This window comes from Hippopotamus amphibius, chromosome 4 (assembly GCF_030028045.1).
Source record: "Hippopotamus amphibius kiboko isolate mHipAmp2 chromosome 4, mHipAmp2.hap2, whole genome shotgun sequence".
NCBI lineage: Eukaryota > Metazoa > Chordata > Mammalia > Artiodactyla > Hippopotamidae > Hippopotamus > Hippopotamus amphibius.
In genome coordinates, this window is record NC_080189.1 from 18,322,320 (window position 1) to 18,342,495 (window position 20,176).

At 47.0% G+C, this 20,176-nt stretch overlaps 1 protein-coding gene across 1 annotated transcript in view; it reads left to right on the forward strand.

The window, feature by feature from the left end:
• Positions 1-723: 723 nt before the first annotated feature.
• Positions 724-20,176, forward strand: part of SLC13A4 (solute carrier family 13 member 4) — a 38,091-nt gene continuing 18,638 nt past the window's right edge. Inside the window, exons 1-3 of the mRNA XM_057732730.1 lie at positions 724-822; positions 7,102-7,230; positions 18,714-18,850. Of these exons, the coding sequence (XP_057588713.1) occupies positions 724-822; positions 7,102-7,230; positions 18,714-18,850 (365 nt within the window). The remainder of the gene's footprint in view (positions 823-7,101; positions 7,231-18,713; positions 18,851-20,176) is intronic.

The following is a 20,176-nucleotide window of genomic DNA, read 5'->3' on the forward strand; positions in this document are numbered from 1 at the left end:
TGTCCCGTGACAAAAAGGAATGTCTTGGGGACTTTTTTTCTGCTTTGGAGGCCCAGGCTCAAGGCAAATTATAATGGGAAACCAATTAGAAGGAAAGAAATTTGAACAGAGTTAAGGTGCCAGGTCCTGGGAGAAGAGACCAGCCCTATCTGAAGTCTGCATGCTCTGCTGACAAACTCAGGGGTTTGTTTTAAGGGAAGGGGGGAACTAGATTTTTTAAGGGAAGGGGGTACAACCAGCCCAGGTAGAAAGTAAAAGTAGTACTGCCCAAAGCAGGTCATCAAAGAGAGGAAAAATGATGGAGGGCACAGTAGACTGTTGGCATTTTTAATTTTTTTAAGCTTTTAAATGACTTCTTCAAGGCCAGACAGCTGCAGCAGAGGTGTAATCTTGATTGATTAAGGGGGCTTTTGCTGAGCTTTAGGATGAAATTACTCCATTACTGATCAAGCAAAGAGAGAGCCAGTATGTCCCCCTTTAGCATCCTTTCCCACTTCCTTTTTGCTGGGCATAAAACTATGCTCACCAATCCCACCTAAAACTGAAGGCGAGGAGCCCGGCCTTTGGTGCAAACGGGGGCTCTACCTGCCCTCCTGTTCTGCCCTGAAGACGAAAGAGGACTCTTGGAAGCCGAGGAAGGTTGAAGAAGTCTCTGGACAAGGCGCGCATCGCCAGCGGCACGGGCGCGTGGCTGGCGTGGGCTCCGAGGGGAGGAGGTCCAGGATGGGCTTGCTGCAGGGCCTACTCGGAGCCAGGAAGCTGCTGCTTGTCATCTTCGTGCCTCTCCTGCTGCTGCCTCTGCCCATGCTCCACCCCAGCAGCGTGAGTACTGGCCTGTCCCCTCCTGGGGCCAGTGGGTCGGGGGCGAGGTCAGAGGGGAGGTCGGCGGAGGGAGTGGGGTGCCCGTGCAGCGCCTCAGCGTGTTCTTCTGTTGGTGTAAAGAAATGGAAACGCTTTCCTGGAGGAGGCTACCATGCTTTCTGCCTGAAAACTGCCATTTTCATCCCTTCGCCCCATTCCCAGTCCCCCAGCCCCATGGCCCCCAGCCAGGAGTGAGATAAGAGGAGGGGCGGTGGCTGCAGGGGCCGATCTGTGTGACACAGAGCAGTGGGCCAGCCTGCTCTGGGGGCTGGGGGCAGGGGCCAGGCGAACACCCGATAAGGAGAAGGACGCTCTGGAGAGCCGGCATTTGCCAGGAGTCAACATGTGACCATCCGTATGGGATTGCGACTGGACATGCAGGAAGACTTCCCAACGGAGGAGGAGGATGGGGGAGGGGAAGGATGTGGACCCCAGCCTGGGGTGCGCTGGGGTGGGGTTCCCGGCCGAGCTCTTGTGCATCTAGCCAGGGTCTGTGGGCGACCATGGTGGGCTCTGATAACCAGCATTTGAAACTCTTAATCTCTCAAGTTCCTTCTGAACTTTAAGTGGAAAGCAGAGCTTGGCAGCCTGCCCTGGTCCCATGCATATGGCCCTTTGATTATTTGTATCCTCTGTGTTTTCTTCTCTGTGCTCTCGAAGGAGAGACAACAAATGAGTCGATTAAAAAAGAATAAGAGCCCCCACCCCTCTAGAGTATGACCAAATTTTTTGTCCAGGTTTGTGTGACCAGAAGAGCCAGAGCTCTGGCTCTGCTTCTGAGACCATCCTTTGCCTCCCTTGCCTTACTCAGGCTCCTTCCTCCCGCTCCTCTTCCCCCTCCCCCCCTTCCCTTCTCCTCTTCCCCCTCCCCCCTTTCCCTTCTCCTCTTCCCCCTCCCCCCTTTCCCTTCTCCTCTTCCCCTTCTTCACCCCACTCCTCCTCCCCTTTCTTTCCCTCCCCCTCCTCCCCCTGCTCTGCCTCCTCCTCCTCTCCCCTCCTTCCTCCTCCTCTCCCTTCTCTTCCTCCTCCTCCTCTCCCCTCCTTCCTCCTCCTCTCCCTTCTCTTCCTCCTCCTCCTCCTCCTCCTCCCAGTGGCATTACCCCCTCCCCCAGCTGGCACTACCCTTGAGACTTTAGGAAAAATAAGCTAAGAAAGGTTAATCACATTTGTGGGAGGGGAAGGGCATCTTCCATTCAGCTCCTTGAGTAACTTAGTAACCAAGATTAAATTATAAAGTTAGAGGGGATTAGGATGGTTTCTTAAAAACAAACTGGTTTAAATTTTTAGTAGAATAAATACCTCAGAGGGCCAGGGAGCCGCTGATGAAAGCCGGGCTGGGATCAGCAGGCAGTGATTGGTGCTGACAGTTTTCCTGGCCTCTATACTAGTCCGTTTTCGGCTTTGTCCCAATAGGCTGATGTTCTTTTCTTTCCATGTTTCTGTTTTGTTTTACGCAGTGTCAGAGGGGTTGAGGGAATGCCAACCAAGTGCCACCTGCTCTTCTCCATGGCAGCATTAGGCACCCCCCCCCCCACCTCATGTCCTCTAATTCAGCCCCATCTCTGGGCACCGGACTCCATGGGGTAATGTTGCCATTTCATTTTGGGAGCCTGTCTTTGAGCTTCTCGGTCACCAATGACTAGTGAGAAGTATCCACAAGAAGAAAAAAATAAAATAACAAATTCTTGAAGTAGACAAAATAATCTATAAATTTGACAGAAGAGGGTTGTTGTGAAAAAAAAGAGGAGAGAAAAGGAAGGAGAGGTGAGCCTCTGTTCTGTTGGGGTCTGTAAGTAATTTTTTTTTCTTTTTTATTTATTTATTTATTTTTATTTATTTATTTATTTTTGGGGGGTACACCAGGTTCAATCATCTGTTTTTATACACATATCCCCGTATTCCCTCCCTTCCTTGACTCCCCCATCCTCGAGTCCACCCCACCCTCCCCGCCCCAGTCCTCTAAGGCATCTTCCATCCTCAAGTTAGACTCCCTTTGTTATACAACAACTTCCCACTATTTTACAGTTAGTAGTATATATATGTCTGTGCTACTCTCTCGCTTCGTCTCAGTTTCCCCTTCACCCCCCTCCCCCTCCCATACCTCGAGTTCTCCAGTCCATTCTCTGTATCTGCATCCTTGTTTTTGTCACTGAGTTCATCAGTACCATTTTTAGATTCCGTATATGTGAGTTAGCATACAATATTTGTCCTTCTCTTTCTGACTTACTTCACTCTGTATGACAGATTGTAGTTCTATCCACCTCATTACATATAGCTCCATCTCATCCCTTTTTATAGCTGAGTAATATTCCATTGTATATATATGCCACATCTTCTTTGTAAGTAATTTTTGAATAGATTTTTAAAGCTGGACTCTAAGACCAAGAGACACTGCCCTTCCTTGACCCAGCCCCTTCTGTCCAGCTGAGTTTCACCTTAGGGCAGGGTTTCTCAGCAGCCACACGAGTGACGTTTGGGGGTAGGGGGAGATGATTCTCTGTCGTGAGGGGAGGGTCGTGTTGTGCACTGGAGGACGTTTACCAGCATCTCCACCTGTCAGGTGTCAGTAGCACACATGCACCTCCCGCACCTGTGACAGCCAAAGATGCTTCCAGATATTACCAGATATCCCCTCCAGTCCCCCAGGGGAGCAAAATCACCTCCAGCTGAGAACCAGTGCCTTAGGAAAATAGAAATATGCTACCTTGGAGCTCCTAGTCTGTGCGCACGGGGTCGTGGCGGATAGATGTTTTGACCCCCTCGGTCCTCGGGATAGCTAGATGGAGCCTGGGTGGCCGAAGCCCTCAGGGCTGGGTGCAGCCTGCTCGCCCCTCGCCCCAGTGTGCCCTACAGAGTGATTCCTCCGTGTGTCACAGTGTCGATAAGACGCTGCTTTTCTTCCTCTACGATGACAGAAGCACCTTGAGGTCACAGTAGGCACACACTACCACGTGCACTGGCTCTCATCTGTTCGGCCCCCTTGCATCACACTTAGATTCTGATATGTAATCCTTAAGATTCCTGAATGGCCTTGTTTGCTCTGGGCTAGAGCCAAGAGAAGTGACCTGGGCAGGAGCTCCTGGCCTGCGGTTCTGATGGCTCTTCAAAGTGGCAAGCCGCAACTACATTTTAGGAAGGATTACAATGACCTCCCCGTTTTTCCTGCCCAACCCTCCAAAGCCCGGGGCCCAGACTCGGTTTCCCATATCACAGAAGAGGAGGGTGAAGAGGGGGGTGTCCGTAATGAAGCTCGGCTTTGGTGTCCCAGTGGGATAAAAGTTACACCCAGCTCCCCAGCTAAATTTTCAAAGCCCTTCCCATCATTTATGACGCCAAATAACCAGACCTCAAGCTCCTTCCAGTGGAGTCTGAATGGGATTTCATTGGGGTGGTCGGACTGTGGGGAAAGGAGCAGATCTGTTAGTAGCAGAGTCAGGAAGCATCTGCTGTGGGGAAATGCCACTTTTGAACTCGCTCCTTTATTTGTAAACAGGAGCAAAAAAGAACTGACAACACTATCCTTTAAAGGCACTGCCTGAATATGCACCAACCCCTACATACCTGCTGACCAGTGGCAGTGATAAGAGACTGGTGGTTTCCAGAATATTTTCACCAGTAGATACGAGAGACCTGATAGCCAGCAGAGAAGCCCAGTTCAGCTCACCCAACATTGATTGAGCTACATGCCAGACCCCGGCCAGACGCAGGGACACAGGATCCTGTGAACAAACTTCACAGAGTATTCTGGGTTATCTGAATACAACCTTCCCTACTGAATTTTGAGACGGTTGATGAGGGGCAAAAGGAAGTTTATGTAAATTCCATGGGTGAATTGGGTGTGAAATAGATACAAAGGTGGCCTGAAGGTGGTCTCTTGGTCGTTCTTATAATGAAAGTTAGAAAGCTCTAAGGAAAGATCAGATGAAAATGATGGCAATTTATCCTGTTCTTCATACTGCTGGATGAAGGTGGCTTGGTGACTTCCTCCAGTAATCCACTCTAATTCCTAACAATAGTTGCAATCAAAAAGTTCACCTTAAAAAAAAAAAAGTTGGACTTCCTAGGTGGCGCAGCGGTAAAGAATCCACCTGCCAGTGCAGGGGACGCGGGTTCGAGCCCTGCCCTGGGATGATTCCACATGCCACGGAGCAACTAAGCCCATGCGCCACAACTATTGAGCCTGTGCTCTAAAGCCCGTGAGCCCAACGACTGAGCCCATGTGCCGCAACTATTGAAGCCCATGTGCCTAGGGCCCATGCTCCACAACAAGAGAAGCCACTACAATGAGGAGCCTGCGCACTACAATGAAGAGTAGCCCCCGCTCTCAGCAACTAGAGAAAGCCCGTGTGCAGCAACGAAGACCTCAACGCAGCCAATAAATATATAAAATAAATAAATAAATTTATATATTAAAAAAAAGAAAAAAAAAGTTTACCTCGGCTTACCCAAATTCTCCTAATTCAAACCAAAATGGTGCATGGTAGAAGGAAATAGCTCTCGCTCTCCCTCTCTCCCCTTCTCTCCTCCCTCCACTCCTAGACCTGTAATGACCAAGCCAAGAAAGACTGATGGTTCTTTGGAAGGAATATGGGCTTCTCAGTGAGGGAAAGACATTCTATCTCCTTTTCTTCAACTAGAATCAAGACCTGCCATTCTGTCTCCAGGAAGGAGATAGCAGTAAGTGAGCTCACGTGGGCTGAAGGGCTTTGAACTCCTTTAGGTATTTTTATTTCTGCAATGAAGGGAACATTTCTCTAAATTGCATTCTTTTTCAAATGGAGCCCCTTTTTCCCCAGTCCTGGTTCTGTTGTCTTATCAGCACTTCCAAAAGTTTTAACTTCTCTCTGATCTCTTGGCCCCAGAGGAAATCTCAGTGGGAGCTACAGTCAACAATTGTTGGGCCCAGTTCCCATTTCTCAAACCCCAACCCCGTAATCCATGCATATCAGGAGGGAGCAAGGTCCCATCCAGCCAGGCTGGGTTAATCACTCCTGACGCCCCTCACTGGTTGCTGTGACCTTTTGTAACTTTTGTGTGAGAGTTTGAGGACGCTTGTTCTGAATCCAAGGGAGAGATAAACAGAACAAGATTTGTCAGGTTCCTTGATGGCCAGCCAGCCTCAGGGTAGGTCAGACCTGAGCCCAGTGGGTTTAGAACTAGGTATAAACAGCGGAGTCCACAGCCAGCTTGGATCTTCTATTCAATGGCCCTCCGGAGTCCATTGTTAAAGCCCTTGGACACTGACCTCTCCCAAGAGTAAGCCAGTGACCTTTCTCACCACCATTCATCAGCACCATTCGGGGCAACCAGTGTTACTGGAGCTAAGGTTAAGGAGGACTGATTTTTTATAAGAACGTTGTACTTATTTATTCTGCATACCCCATGGTTGTACAACCAGCAAAGGGAGTGGGCCGGGGAAAACCCTGGTAAATTTCCAGGCCTTCCCTTCCAGATAGACAGCACTCTTATTCCTCTTGTCAGCAGGACGTTTCCATGTGCATCGGGCAGGTGGAATAAAGTCCCAGACACTGGTTAGGGCACTGGTGCTCAACAAGGGACGATTCCCCCACTCCTCCCCACCAAGGAACAGTTGGCAATGTCTAGAGACATTTTTGGTTGTCACGATCGGGGAGGTGCTACTGACATCTAGTGGGTAGAGGCCAGGGATGCTGCTGAACATTTTACAGTACACAGGACAGCTCTCCCCCCGCCAACCCAGCAAGGAGTGATCCAGCCCCAAATGGGCCAGTTTCAGAACTCACATGTGAATCAATTACACAAATCAATCCCTACCTTCAGCTACCCCAAGAACCTCTAGCACCTGATCAACTTGACACCAAAATATCCTGCCTAGACCAACTTAAAACTGTGAACTCCACCTTTATAGTATATGATCTTGGGTCTGGACACTAAAGTTAATTTCAGTCCCAACCCTGCTCAGTTTCAGGAACCAACAGAGCTGTGACAGCATAACAGTCCTATGGTCACCGTGTTGCAAACCAATGCAAACCACGTGCCAGGCATCTAGAGCAGCTATAACTAACCCCACCCAAAAAAAAACAATAAGATGGCATGTATCCACCAAACTCCTCTGCCACGTCCAGCTTTGCACCTCCCAGGGCTGTGTCCCAGTGGCCATGTTTGAGCCCATGTGCCTGCTGCCTCTGCCCTGGGTCTCCTTTGGATTTTCGGTGGCAGTGGCTGTCCTGTGACTAACCGCCCACTTTCTTCCCCTCCCAGGAGGCTGCGTGTGCTTATGTGTTGATCGTGACTGCTGTGTACTGGGTGTCCGAGGCGGTGCCTCTTGGAGCTGCAGCCCTGGTGCCGGCCTTCCTCTATCCGTTCTTCGGAGTCCTGCGATCCAGCGAGGTTAGACCACTAGTGGCCCCCTGCTTGTTCCCTGCTGCGCCAGTAAAAAGAGGGCTCAAGGTGAAGGGAGATTCACAAAGCACTTGAGGAGGGAGCTTCTTTCACCCTCTAGAACAACCCATTAGCGCTAAGCCTTTGCCCCTGCTGTTCTAGACCCTAGTTCCTCTCCTTCAACCCATGACCTTCATCTCCCTCAAACTGCCTCTTTCAGGAAGCTTTCTAATTAATCACATCCAATCACTCCTTCACCCTGAAGCCCTCTAGGAACTGTATGATTGGCACATTCAACCAGACTGCTGTTGCTCTGTCTTCTGACTTAGACTCTAAGCACTCAAAGGCAGGAATCAGGCCTCCCAGGTCTTGGGAATCTTATGCTAAAGCTGAGCCTGTATGGAGTAGGTGCTCAATACATGCTTGCTAATAGAGAGATTTACCATATTTCTCTGAGTCCTGACAATGTTTTCATTCACTTTCTCTAAAAAACATTTCTGTTGCTTCTTCCCCCAGCTCAAGATTACTGCATATTCTTTCCATGACTGCTGTCTACCTAGAGTCTGACCTCCGTTCACGCTCTCTCTATGGCATTCTTAAAGCTCTAACAGAAATTGTCAACAAGAAGCCCAGGGTGGTGCCAAATTTCAGAGCGGACAGTTAAGCCTACCACAAATAGGAAAGAGGAAAATCACAGCCAGAAACCAGCAGCAAGGTGAAGAACGGTCCTCACCTGGTTCCATTCGGACTATCTCGTTATAGCACCTGGTCTCTGCCTAGGGTTTCTGAAGAAGATTGAATGGTAGAGGTTAGTTAAGGACAGAGGCACAGAAGAAAGAGGAAAGGGAACTTATGTTTGAATGCCTACTAAGAATCAGGCAGTACGCCAGACGTGCAGTATTAGTTAATATTCCCGAGATCTCTACCAGGTAGATATTAATATTTCCATTCTGCAGATGAGGAAAGAGGTTCACAGAATTAAGAAACTTAACCAAGATCACAAAGTAGGAAATAGCAGAATTGGATTCAAACTCATAGCTGTCAGATTTCAAAGTCTATGCACTTGCTTACTGTACCATAAGAAGAATACTTCATGTTATGTAGCTTCATGACGAGAACTGTACATTTTCATGTACTAAGCACTGTACAGCTCTTCACCAGTGTGATGTGAGGAAGGAATAATGAACCTGAGTCTATAGGATGCCTCAACCATGGATGACAGAACTTTTTTTTTTGAAAGTCCAAAGATAACATTAGGCCATCCCCTAATTGCTGTACTTGACTACAAATTAACAGGCTGTCCTTCTACTGGATGGGCTCAGCTGGCCAGTTTTTGTTTTGGTTTGGGGCATTTTGGTTTGGAGGTTTGTTGGTATGTTTGTTTGTTTGTTGGCATTGAGTAGTCATAATCGCTTCAGACTCTCCAGTAAGGACAGGATCCCCAAAACCCTCAGCAGTGCTTTTATTCCAGGAGGTGGGTCCAACACCAATATCCTGGGGACCCACATGAAAGCTGGCCCGGGGCCCGGGGCCTGAAGCATGAGGCAGTCACTCCAATTGTCCCCCTTCCTCTGTGGGAAGGGCACAGACAGTCTGGGTCTGTGTGCACGCCTAGAAGAACAAGCACCAATATTACTTTTCTTAAGAGAAACGTATGAACTTGTTCCGCAGATTTCTCTTTCAAATTGTGAAAGCAAAATCCAGGGAGTGAAAGTAAAGAGCAGAGAAAAAAATGAAGTTACAGAAAGAATTGAAGCTTAAGTAACATTTTAAAGTGAGCTAACTATTCTTTAAAAGACTAGTATCTTTGTTATTTCACTACAGGCAGCCCAAAAGCCAACAGCATGCCTTAGCCTTAAAGTAGATGATGTCTTTATTTCCCCAAGGGCTTCCTGCAGTGGGATCCTACAGACAGGTGGGCCAATCAGCCCCTCCACACACTAGGGATGTTGCTAGGCAACACTTCATCCAAGGTCCTGACCATCTGCATGCACAGCCAGGAAGACTCAACCTATAGGGACTCTAGGAAGGCAGTTGTTTTCAAAGGCAACAGGACTTTGTAAGGAGAAAAGGAAGACTGTCCGGGGAGCAATTAGGTGTGGTCATTGCTGGGGCTACAGGTGGAAAACACTACAAGAGTCAGGGAGCCGATATTAGCATTTGAGGTGAAAAATCCTACCCCATCTGTCTGATAAAGGGGCTTTGGCTGATGATGATATTTGACAGCTGGGCTCCAGGGAGCAGTTTAAGCCAAATATAATCTGTTTAGCTATGCTTTTAAACTCAGATTAAAGGAAATGCCGATTGGGTAGAGGACATGGGTTATAGCCCTTTGTGAGCCAGTTGATTTTGCAGACAGAGAAAATATCTATTCCACAGCTACTGCCCTCTCCCCTACACCAGCAGGTGCCATGGCTCCCGGGAAAAAGCTAGGCCAGGGGTCTGCAGGAGCCCCCTACTCCAGACAGATCATCCCCTTGTCACTCCCCAGCCCACCTCGTGTTTGCTCAGCCCCCTGCCGGGACTCAGCCATTCTTCCACCTTGGAAAGTTCTCTCCTATTCCTTCAGCTTTTAAAATCCTACCCAGTTACCCTGCTGGGTGAAGCCTTTCCAAAAACCTCAGCTAAAAGTGTTGTTCCCTTCCCTTGGAGCCCCTCTGATACCTTTGTCCTTTTAGTACATGAGCAACATCAGATATAAACTTGCTGTAGACACGTACACTCTCCACCCAGATTCATACCCTCCAGGATTTACGATGTCTTATGCATACGGACCTCAGCTCATGTTTCCTGATTGCAATGTTTTTTTCATGGTGTGTCAGTAGTGTACTCTCCATATGAAAGAAGGCATGTGAATAGGACCAGTATGACCCTGAATCTATGGCTTTTGTCCCTCAGGTTATTCAGTCAACATTCAGAAAAATATTTTCTGAGTGCTGTACCTACCATGTGCAATATAGGATGTTACAGATACCTTGCAGGCGACACAAATGAAAAAAAAAAAAACCATTTCTGCCCTCCTAAATCTCATAGCTAATGCTTTGGGCTTTCCACTGGGGCTGGATGTGTGCATACAAACAGTTAAATTTTATAATGATGAATTGTCAGTCTGAAGGTATTAAGAGTTCCCTGTGTGCAAAGCTTAGACTGACTTCTCTCAGCCCAACTCAAGTGCTGAAAAGAAACAGAAAGTGGTAGAAACGGCTCCTGACCTTGAGAAGTTTCTATTCTAGCAGAAAGTATAAACCACACGGAATAACACAGAAGACCCTATGCAATAATGCCTCTTTTACTGGCACTGCAGAGGCTTTACACAATTTCCCATGAGAGAATGTTCTAGATAAATGAAATTTACCCTGTTGAGTGCCCAAACTTTATACTGACGATTTTTTGATTGAGGTCTTTCCATAAAGCCTTATAATTTCCCTTCTGTCTTTTAAACAGAAGTTGCTGAACACAAATTAACTTCTTCTTTGGCGCCTTCAGTGTTTCCAGGGATAACAGTTTCCCAGTCAGAGGAGCCAGTGTGGGCTGGATGATAGCACAGCTGAGTAACCTGAGTGCTTGTTGAACAGCTGAACCTAGAGAATCTTGAGTAGCATGTTGGCCTCACACTGGAGAGAGAGCACAGATGAAAACAGAAAAGGCATGTTATCAGATTGCAGGAGACTCAAAGCTGGATGGACTAGCTAATGTACAGTGACAGAATCAATGCTGCTAGGAAGAGACAATGGACTGGAATAGAAGTCCAGGTGAAATGAAGTTTAATAAGGATAAATGTAGTGGTTTGTGTGAAAGAGACCCTTGGCTTTCAGCTGCATGTAGACTCAGTATGAGTCAGCTTTCCGTCCAAGGTGGCCGCCAAAGTGCAGAGCCTTTACTATATGCCATGCGCAGTCGGAGGACCTTTACAAGCACTGTATCTTTTAATCCGCTATAAAGTGGCTATTATTTTTATCTTTGTTTTACAGAGGAGACTGAAGTTCAGAGAGGTTAAGTAACTTACTCAAGGTGACACAGCTAGTAAGTAGTGGAGCCAGGACTTGAAGCCAGGATTGCCTGATTCTAGAACTTTCACCTTTAACCACTAGCCAAATGTACTGAAATCTGCTCACTTAATAAACATGTGTCCAGAGCAGCAAATTCTGGATAAGGAGCTCATCCAGAGGTGCGTAGCCAAGATGTCTGAGATCTAGAAGCTGAGTCACATGAGGAATGAAGAGAAGCCTCAGCAGGGGAGTGATTTCTGGCTTGTACAGCTCAACACACCAGGCTCAAAAGGTCAAACCAGAGCCAGAGTCAAAGCACCATCAGGGAGATCCCCAATCTGGGAGGCATAGATGTGGGGGCCCAGGGGATCTCTCTGGGGAACTAAATAGCATGTTTTAAACACTGGGACTTATAAAGAGTCTCAGGGATGCCCAGGGTCAGGAACTACTTAGTGATTACACCTGCTCTCTATCTACCCACCCCCAACACATGCACGCGCACACACGCGCACACACGCGCACACACACACATCTCCTTCTGCTGTCTCAGTGGCCCTGCACCACAGGCCTCTAGCAAGTCTCATTCAGATTCTAGCTCCTGCCAAGGCAAGAGAGTCAGCAAGGCAGCTCCAGCTGGAAAAACAAAACAGCCTCTACACCCAAGTGATGCTTGAGTCTGATGTCATGAAATCTGCTTCCCTGTTTGCTCCTGATCTTTCTGACCCACTGGATTGCTGACCAGTGCCTGGACCCTGACTTTGTATTTTAAGCCTGGGGGCATTTCATATACCACTTTCTACTCTGCCTTTCTGGCCTCTACTCACTATGGAGGCTGACACCCCCCACCTCCACCACCCTCCATCCCCACATACAGGCCTGTGAGGACACAGGCGAGCATCTGTGCCCAGCCACCCACCTGAACCCAGGTTGCCCCTCACCCACAGCCATCTAGACACAGCCCAGAGCTGAGCCTATACTTAGGCCATAAGTGCGGCCGGATACCAGGAACCTACAGATCTTGCTGCCTTTTGAGGCCAAGCTAATGTTTCATAGGAAGAGCTACAGGGGCAGATCATTCCGTCCTAAAGAGACTGGGGAAACTTTACGAGTCAGCATTTCCAGGCTCTGCAGGAGCTCGGCTGACTTCGGGCCAGGTCAGCACCCATCTGGGTCTCTCTGCTTTAGACATCTCTAGGGTAAGGTTTGCAAAGAAGCTTGTTTCAACAACAAAACCTTTTCTTTAAACTAAATCTTAGGAGAATCAATACATGAAACAGAGGGAAGAGGAAGTCCTACTCCAATTGGGCATGGGAGCCCTGGCTGCCTGGGCCTTTCCTTCCCAGTACCTCACGGCCACCCCGTTCCTGCAGTGGCCCCTGAGGTTTCAGAGGCAGTGAGTGGTTTAAAAACCTCTGTCCTCAGGGAATACAGACAGGTGGTTAGGAAGGTGTCTGAGCCTGCAGAGACTTACCCAGCAGAAACAGCATTCCTGCCCCCAGGGAAAGGTGGAGAGGCAGCCCCACTGGACTTGGCTGCATTGCCAGGGCGGTGGTTGGAATGGTGTCGTGAGGGGCTCCAGCTCTGACGGGGCCTTAGCTCAGCACTGAGGGGGGAGCCAGCCCAGGCCTCCCATCCCGGGGGTCACTGCAAATTGTTCAGATGAACCAAAAGAGCCTCAAAATAGGTCCATTTCCAGAAACCACCCCTGGTCTCCTGAGGGACTGCCACATTCCTGCCACGTGATGAGACCCACCCCCAGCAAGGATAGCCTGGGTCTGTGCATGCGGCCAGCAGCAGGGTGCTGAGTGGCTGCATTTCTGATGGGACCCATGCATGCCAGCAATGCCCATGTCAGGACACAGTCAGAGTCACACATCCTGCCAGTCTCTGGCTGCTGCCACCATGAGCAAGGACACTGGCTATGTGGAAAGGGTCAGGATCCAAGTTGGGTAGAACTGAGTTTGAATCCAGTTTCGTCACTAACTGGTCTTGAGCAAGTTGTGTGTTGACTGAAATAAAAGTTGCGAGTTAAGTTTTATTCGGGGACCTTACTGAGGATGATGTCCTGGGAGACACCATCCCCCTTAGGTAACGGAGGTACTGCTCCAAAGGGGTAAGGGAGAAGCCAGGAAATATGTGAATTTTTTTTTCTGGAAAAAACATGTCTTCAGATATCAAAAGACTGCTGCTAATCACAACAGACATCTCAAGTTAATGATTTTAGTGCTTTTCTATCTATGGGAAGAAGTAAGAATCTGAGGTCATTGAAATGATTCCTCAGATGTGCATCTTAACTATGTAGGGCCAGTACCCAAAGTCCAGAATGCTTCCTGTTTTTCTCATCCTGAATTCCCCTCAGGGTGCATGACTGCAGTTGCTGGTGGCTAGATCCTTACAGAACTGGAAAGGCGGGCAACATTCTTTTCTTTGCACGTGTAACCTCTCTAAACTGCCATTTTACACATCTGGAAAATAAGAATAATAGACATACCCACCTCGTGCGGAGCTGTGAGGATGTTAGAGCTTTCTGGGTGAGGGAGTGCCCATCACAGCACCCAGCTTATCTGCACGAATGACTCACTGTTCCATCTCTGTCTTCCTCCCTGATGATGGCCCTGTTCTTCGTGAGAAAAGCACTGAACTGAGATCAACATCCAGATTTCCATTCTCCTCAAACTGCTAGTATGAAAGCCACAGCTCCCCACTTCCCATTAAAAAAAAAAAAACCTGTAAAAAAATGAAAACTTGGGCTTCCTAGGTGGCGCAGTGGTTAAGAATCTGCCTGCCAATGCAGAGGTCACGGGTTCGATCTCAGCCCCAGGAAGATCCCACATGCCACGGAGCAACTAAGCCCGTGTGCCAAAAAAAAAAAAAAAAAAATGAAAACTTGACATATGCAGAGAGCCATAAATAATCCCGTGACCAAAGAGAGTGATGTTTTTAAAAGCTCATCACTAACAGATGTCACCTGCAATTCACTAACGATGAACTAATTCGTTAACAGACTACATTTGTCAGCACCTCGTTCCTTGTGCCTCTCAGTCCAGGCTGGGTTAGACAACTCTTGAGATGTATTCACCCTTCACTTACGAAAGGTTGGACAAATCTTGGTCTTTTAGGTCCACCCTGCTCCTTATTTCATTTCTTTCTCTTATTCCCCGACATGGTCATGCTGGTGTACCTGATTCCTAACCCTCAATTTCACCTTGAAGTGTTTCATCTCTTCACTTCTTTAACAAAAATAATGGGCCTTTATTGAGCACTTCCTATGTGCCAGGTCTGCCTCGCATCATCTTACTTAAGGCCCACGTCATGATGGATTCAATGTGTTGTGCATTACTACTTACAAGGTTGCAGTGACGGGGGCACAGGAGTTCCGTATTTGTTCCAAGAACATACAACTCTTCTGTGAGGAGCAAGCATTTGAACCCAGGTCGTCTGAACTCCAAAGCCTGAGCTCTTATTGCTCCCCTCTGCTCCACCTTTTCAAAGCGGCATCTTTGAGCCCATCTCTTCTTAAACACAGTCCAGAAACACCTCTACTCTCCAAGTTCAGGGTTTTGGCACACTGAGAAAAACCACAGAGCAGAAAAGCAGTAAAGGCAATAACACTACCAACACAAATGCCACTAAATCCATGCACTCTAGCCATGGGAGGAGCACTGATTTTAGAACCTAATTTCTCTTTGCAAATAGTTCTAACAACTTTTGTTATCTAGTTTCCCAACTCAAAGAATATTAGTCTTGGAAATTAGATAGTGGGGAAAGGAATGCTCATGGCAATGTGAGAATGCAACACGTTTTAGAAAACAATTCAAATAATCAAGAATCCTGGAACTCACAGAGGGGTTCTGAATAACCAAGGTTTTATTGCAAGAGAAAAATCAGTGGGCTAGAAAACTAACCAACACCACCATTGGACAGGATTTCATTTATTGTGTGCCTCTCTGTGTGCTAATGGCCTCAGACTCAGTCAGCCTTTGTGTGGACCACTTAGTAACAGAAGAGCCACCAAGAACCCTGGCTGTCAAGATGGTGGGCCATGCTAGCTGATTTACATGTGTCATTTAATCCTCTCAACAGCTTTAGAAAAAAGATTGGGACTCATATAATCCTCATTTATTTTTTTAGATGAGAGAAATGAAGCCCAGAAAGGCTGAATAACTTGCCCAAGGTCACACAGCTGAGTTCTGGCTAACGCCAGAGCCCTCACTCTTCCCCACTTGATGGTGCTACCTCATGATCATAAACTACACTCAGATCATAAACTACATCACCAAGCACGTGGCATCATTTATAAGGGGGCAAGGAGGACACATGAACAGATCTGAGCCCACCATACACCAAATAAGAAAACAGCACAGGGCTAATATCTCACTAACAGGGCCTGGACTTCCATTGGACGAGGCCTGGGCATTTGAGGCCAGTGTCAGGACTGTGATTATGAATAAACATGAGGAATGTGGGCTGACCTGTGCTGTCTGGGGTACCCAGAATTTCCCCCGGAGTTGAATTAGACGAGTGGTTTCCAGGTGGCCACGCTGAGTGGCATTTCGAACTGGGTGGCCTTAGATTCACATGGACCTGGATTGATATCCCAACTCCAGCCCTCACACTGCAACCCTGGAAACCTTCCTTAACTTCTCTGAGTCTGTTTCCTCACCTTAAGTGAAAAAGTGAATGCAAAATACAAAATTCCTGGCTTGTCGAAGGCGCTCTACCCATGTTGGTTCGTTTCTCCTTCCCTTTGAGAGGAACTCAGAGAAAGTAGCCCCACCTGTTGTGCAAGCGCTGAGCCTCCTAAAAGGCCATCACAAACGGGGTTTCTATTAGGATATGTGCCAAAGAGGCAGAAAAATTAAAATGTTGTCAGTCAGTCTCCCAGGAAAGTAACCCAGGTAGCACTGACTCTTCAAAAGCTTCACAGAAGTCATGGGGCCAGTGAAAAACCGTCACCCAGGACAACGGTGTCTCAGGTCTTCTGTGACTTCCCTCCTTGGTAGACAGAGGAAATTAAAACACCGATTCCACCACAAAGCTGCCTCTCAGCTGCCTGGGAATGTAAGGAGGCAGGAAGGAAGGTCCCAGGCCCCCAGTTCAGGCAGCCCTCAGGCAGCCCATCAGTGCTTACATATCCCACTAGGGGGCAGCACGTCCACCCACCATCAGGGCCCAAGGCCTTCCGGGCCCTCCCAGAGGGGACACTGCCCCAGGCACAAGCCCAGCAGATCTGCTCTGCCTTCTGGGAGCATTAGTGACAGTGTCATTGAGGACTGGGGTAGAGGACAAGAATTAGATTAACCAGAAGCAGCAGGCTCTTCCTCCAGGAAATGGTCACAGAGAGGAGAGTTGATCCTTCTGCTGCGCAGAACTCAATCAGACACAAGGAAATCTCTGTGGGGAAAAAGGGAGAAGGGAGAAAAGGAGCAGGTTGCCTTTTGGGGGGGCTCTTATCTTACCAAAGTGTTCCGTGCAGACTTTAAACATCAAATAATAATGAAAAGGTCAGAATAAAAAAAACAGCAGTCTCCTTCCCCACCCCTCCCCCACTGCACCCTCCACCAAATCCCACCTCCCCCAACCCAGAGTCAATAACTTAACTTTGTTAACTGCTTCTTCTGGTATTAAGCACCACAGTCCTACATAATATTCTTATATTAATTCTTGCGTTATCACTTACACATTATCAGTTGACTTCCAATTACAGCAAGTAAGGATTTTGTACTCTCACATCACCCAATTCTCCTCTCTCTACCCTCCCAGTACAGGCATATAATTCAACAAAGTTTAACCGTATGATTATGTAAATTCTGTCCACTTCAAATGCCACAGGTTTTACTATATTTGCATTTCCTGCCCTGTTCAGTTTTATTTTTCTTGCAGTTAAAAATGTCCTTGTTTTCTCACTTCAAGAGGATTTCTGAAGGGTTAAACTTTTCTATGTTTTCCTCTCCGTTTATATCATGGTTCCATTGTTGGGAACAACTCTGTTGTATGTGACAAGTTATTCATTGAGCATCTACTTTTTGTGCAATATCCTATTAGGTGTTAAGAGATACAGAAAGAAACATGGTCTTTGGCCTTTTGCACCCTAGAATTCAGCTAAGAGATAAGAGAGGTACACATAAAAAAATACAGTACACGCGTGAAGCAACAATTCAAGCGTTGCCCTATGTGCTCTGTGATATGTGGAGTTAATAGAACCCACAAGGAATGTTCTGGAGTCAGAGGCTAGAGTCACAAGGAAGGTTTTCTGGATGCCACCGGGCCTGAACTGGGCTTTGAAGTCTCATCAAAGTGGAGATAAGAAGAGAGTGTACCAAGGGAGGAAATCAATGAAGAGTTAGTCCTGGAGACCAAACACAGGAAACATGTTTGAGCAGGACTGGGTCTCAATTTCCTCTTCATTAAAAAGCGAGAAGAAGCTGGTAACTGGTGCTATGGTTGTGTGACAGAAAATCCCTAATCTTAGGAAATAAACACAAGTATTTGGGGATAAAAGGCCAAAATATATATGACTTACCCTAGAATGGTTCAGGAAAAAACAAAAACAAAAACATATATACAGACAGTGTATGGCTATTCCTTGAACTATTATCATTTTGGAACCCTTCAGAACTTTAGAATTATTTGGAGGTAAAGAGTTACTCAAACGTAAAGTTTTTTTTAAGGGTTTAAGGTAAATTATAAAGAACCTTCAAGAACTCTATCCTAAGGAAATAATCACATTTATATAACATTAACGATTTAAGCAGAAAATTATTCTTTGTTTCATTTGTAGCAAAGAAAGAAAGAAAAAAGAAATTAACTTAAATATTCAATAAAAGGAAAATGGCTAAGTAAATTCTATGGTACTTCATGCCACCATTAGCATGAATTTTTCCAATAAAATAAGTCTCATAAGAAAACGATCAGGGTACAACGTCAAATGAATAAAAGCAGCAGGATATAAATCAGTACATACTGTATAAATCCAATTATGTATCTATACAGACATTAAAAAATTGAAGAAAATATACAATATTAACAGTAGTAGGATTAAGGGTAATTTTATCTTTAATGTTTCTATATTTTAGTTTTCCATAATGAATAGGTATTGACTTTCTAATCAAAAAATGAACATAACTCTCTAAAAAACTAAAGAAAATTAGATTAGTGGACAAATCAGGGTTATTTTCATTATTTTTAAGGATTCAGATAAAATTGTAAATGTTTTTTCTTTGAAATCATATTCATAATTAATGTTTTTATATCTCTTAAAAAGTTGAGAATATCTACCCTATAGCGTTATCAGCAAGATTAAATGAAATAATCTTAGCTAAGTGCTTAGCACAGTGCCTGCTCAAGGTAGTGCGTGTGTGTGTGTGTATACACACAACTGGCTTATTTTAATAACCCTCATTTCCCTGCTTCTTGCTTGCCAGCCTCTGGCTGAGAGTGAGTTTAGTCGAGCAGGGGCTGGGCCCCAGGTCGGGTAGGGGTGACCCGCGCTGGCCTCCGCAGGTGGCGGCCGAGTACTTCAAGAACACCACGCTGCTGCTGGTGGGTGTCATCTGTGTGGCGGCGGCCGTGGAGAAGTGGAACCTGCACAAGCGCATTGCTCTGCGCATGGTCCTGATGGCCGGAGCCAAGCCGGGCATGTAAGTCGCACCTAGTTCATCCCCCCCGGCTCCCAGTGGGCCCCCTGGACGGTCAGGGGGATGTCCACTTGAGGCTTTCTACCAATGGGGATGGGAGGACACCAGGGCCACAAGGTTCCCACCTCCCCCTCCAGTGAGAGGGCCTGTGACCATTGAATGGAGACTCGAGTGGGTGACTTCAGTGTCCTTTATTGGCACAATCTAAATGACCTGAGTAACCCAGACTGCCAGGGCAGCAGGTCACAAAACCTCAGGGACTCATACGGTAAAACAAGATGTACCAACATAAATTGTTTCCCAACCTTTTTCCGGTGTTATCAGGGAACAGGCTAGCAAGGAAGTAGTGTCTTCTCCTCTGTCATTTAAGGAGGGGTGGAGGTTTCCTCCCATCCACCTTGAGTTCTTGTTGTCATTGGTTCAGACCACAGGCCTGCCAAATGTGGCATTTGACCCAGCATCTGCAGTGCACTGCAGGCTCTCAGCTGCTTCCTCTTTTCTCTCTGCTGTCAAGGCCACTGGGGAATGTGTAGGAAGGTCAGGATTGATGGCTTTGTGTGAACTCACTCCTGCTCTGTTGGGTAACCCTGCCCTTCCCTTACCTTTGGAATATCGTCCTCACCTCCTTCTAGTTTACAGCTTTCTTGCAACACTTTCTATGTAAGCTGCCCTGACTCCTTTGGGAGTCCAACAGAGCATAAGTAAATAATATGGTTTTAGTTTTCAACACTAGTCATTAGAAGAATACAGGTTATACTTAAAAGGATGTTCCTGTCTCCCACTTAACCACAGCTTAACTCAGAGCATAGTTCGCCCCTCACTCAGTTAATAAACCGAGGTATTGTACCCCACACTCGACCTCCTAGACACACAATGGCATTTCCTCACATCATGTTGGGACTCTTCGGCTCTTTAAAACCCCTGGATACTAGCTTCAAGAATTTTCATCCAATTGCGTTTCTACTCATCTCTGTTTACTGCACCCTCCGGCAAGTTTCCACCCACTGTGGGGCCCTCTGTTTGCCGGTGCGTGTCCAGGACAGACAAACTCATGTCTCCATCAGCCTAAACAGAGACACCATCAGGGCTCTGGCACCTACTGGGTCATGATCCACATGACAGATGTGCTGGCCCCAAACTGTGCAAAGTCAGTGATCCCACCCAAGGTGAGCAACACGGGCAGTCTTTATGTTGGCTTCTCTTACAAAAATAAGAACTGTGTCTATACAAATACACAGCACATTTTTTCAAAGTCAAGGAGAACTTGAGAGTTTTCTTTGTGTTTTCCTCCAAGCATCGACTCGTTTAGACACAGCCTTGAAAAAGCGC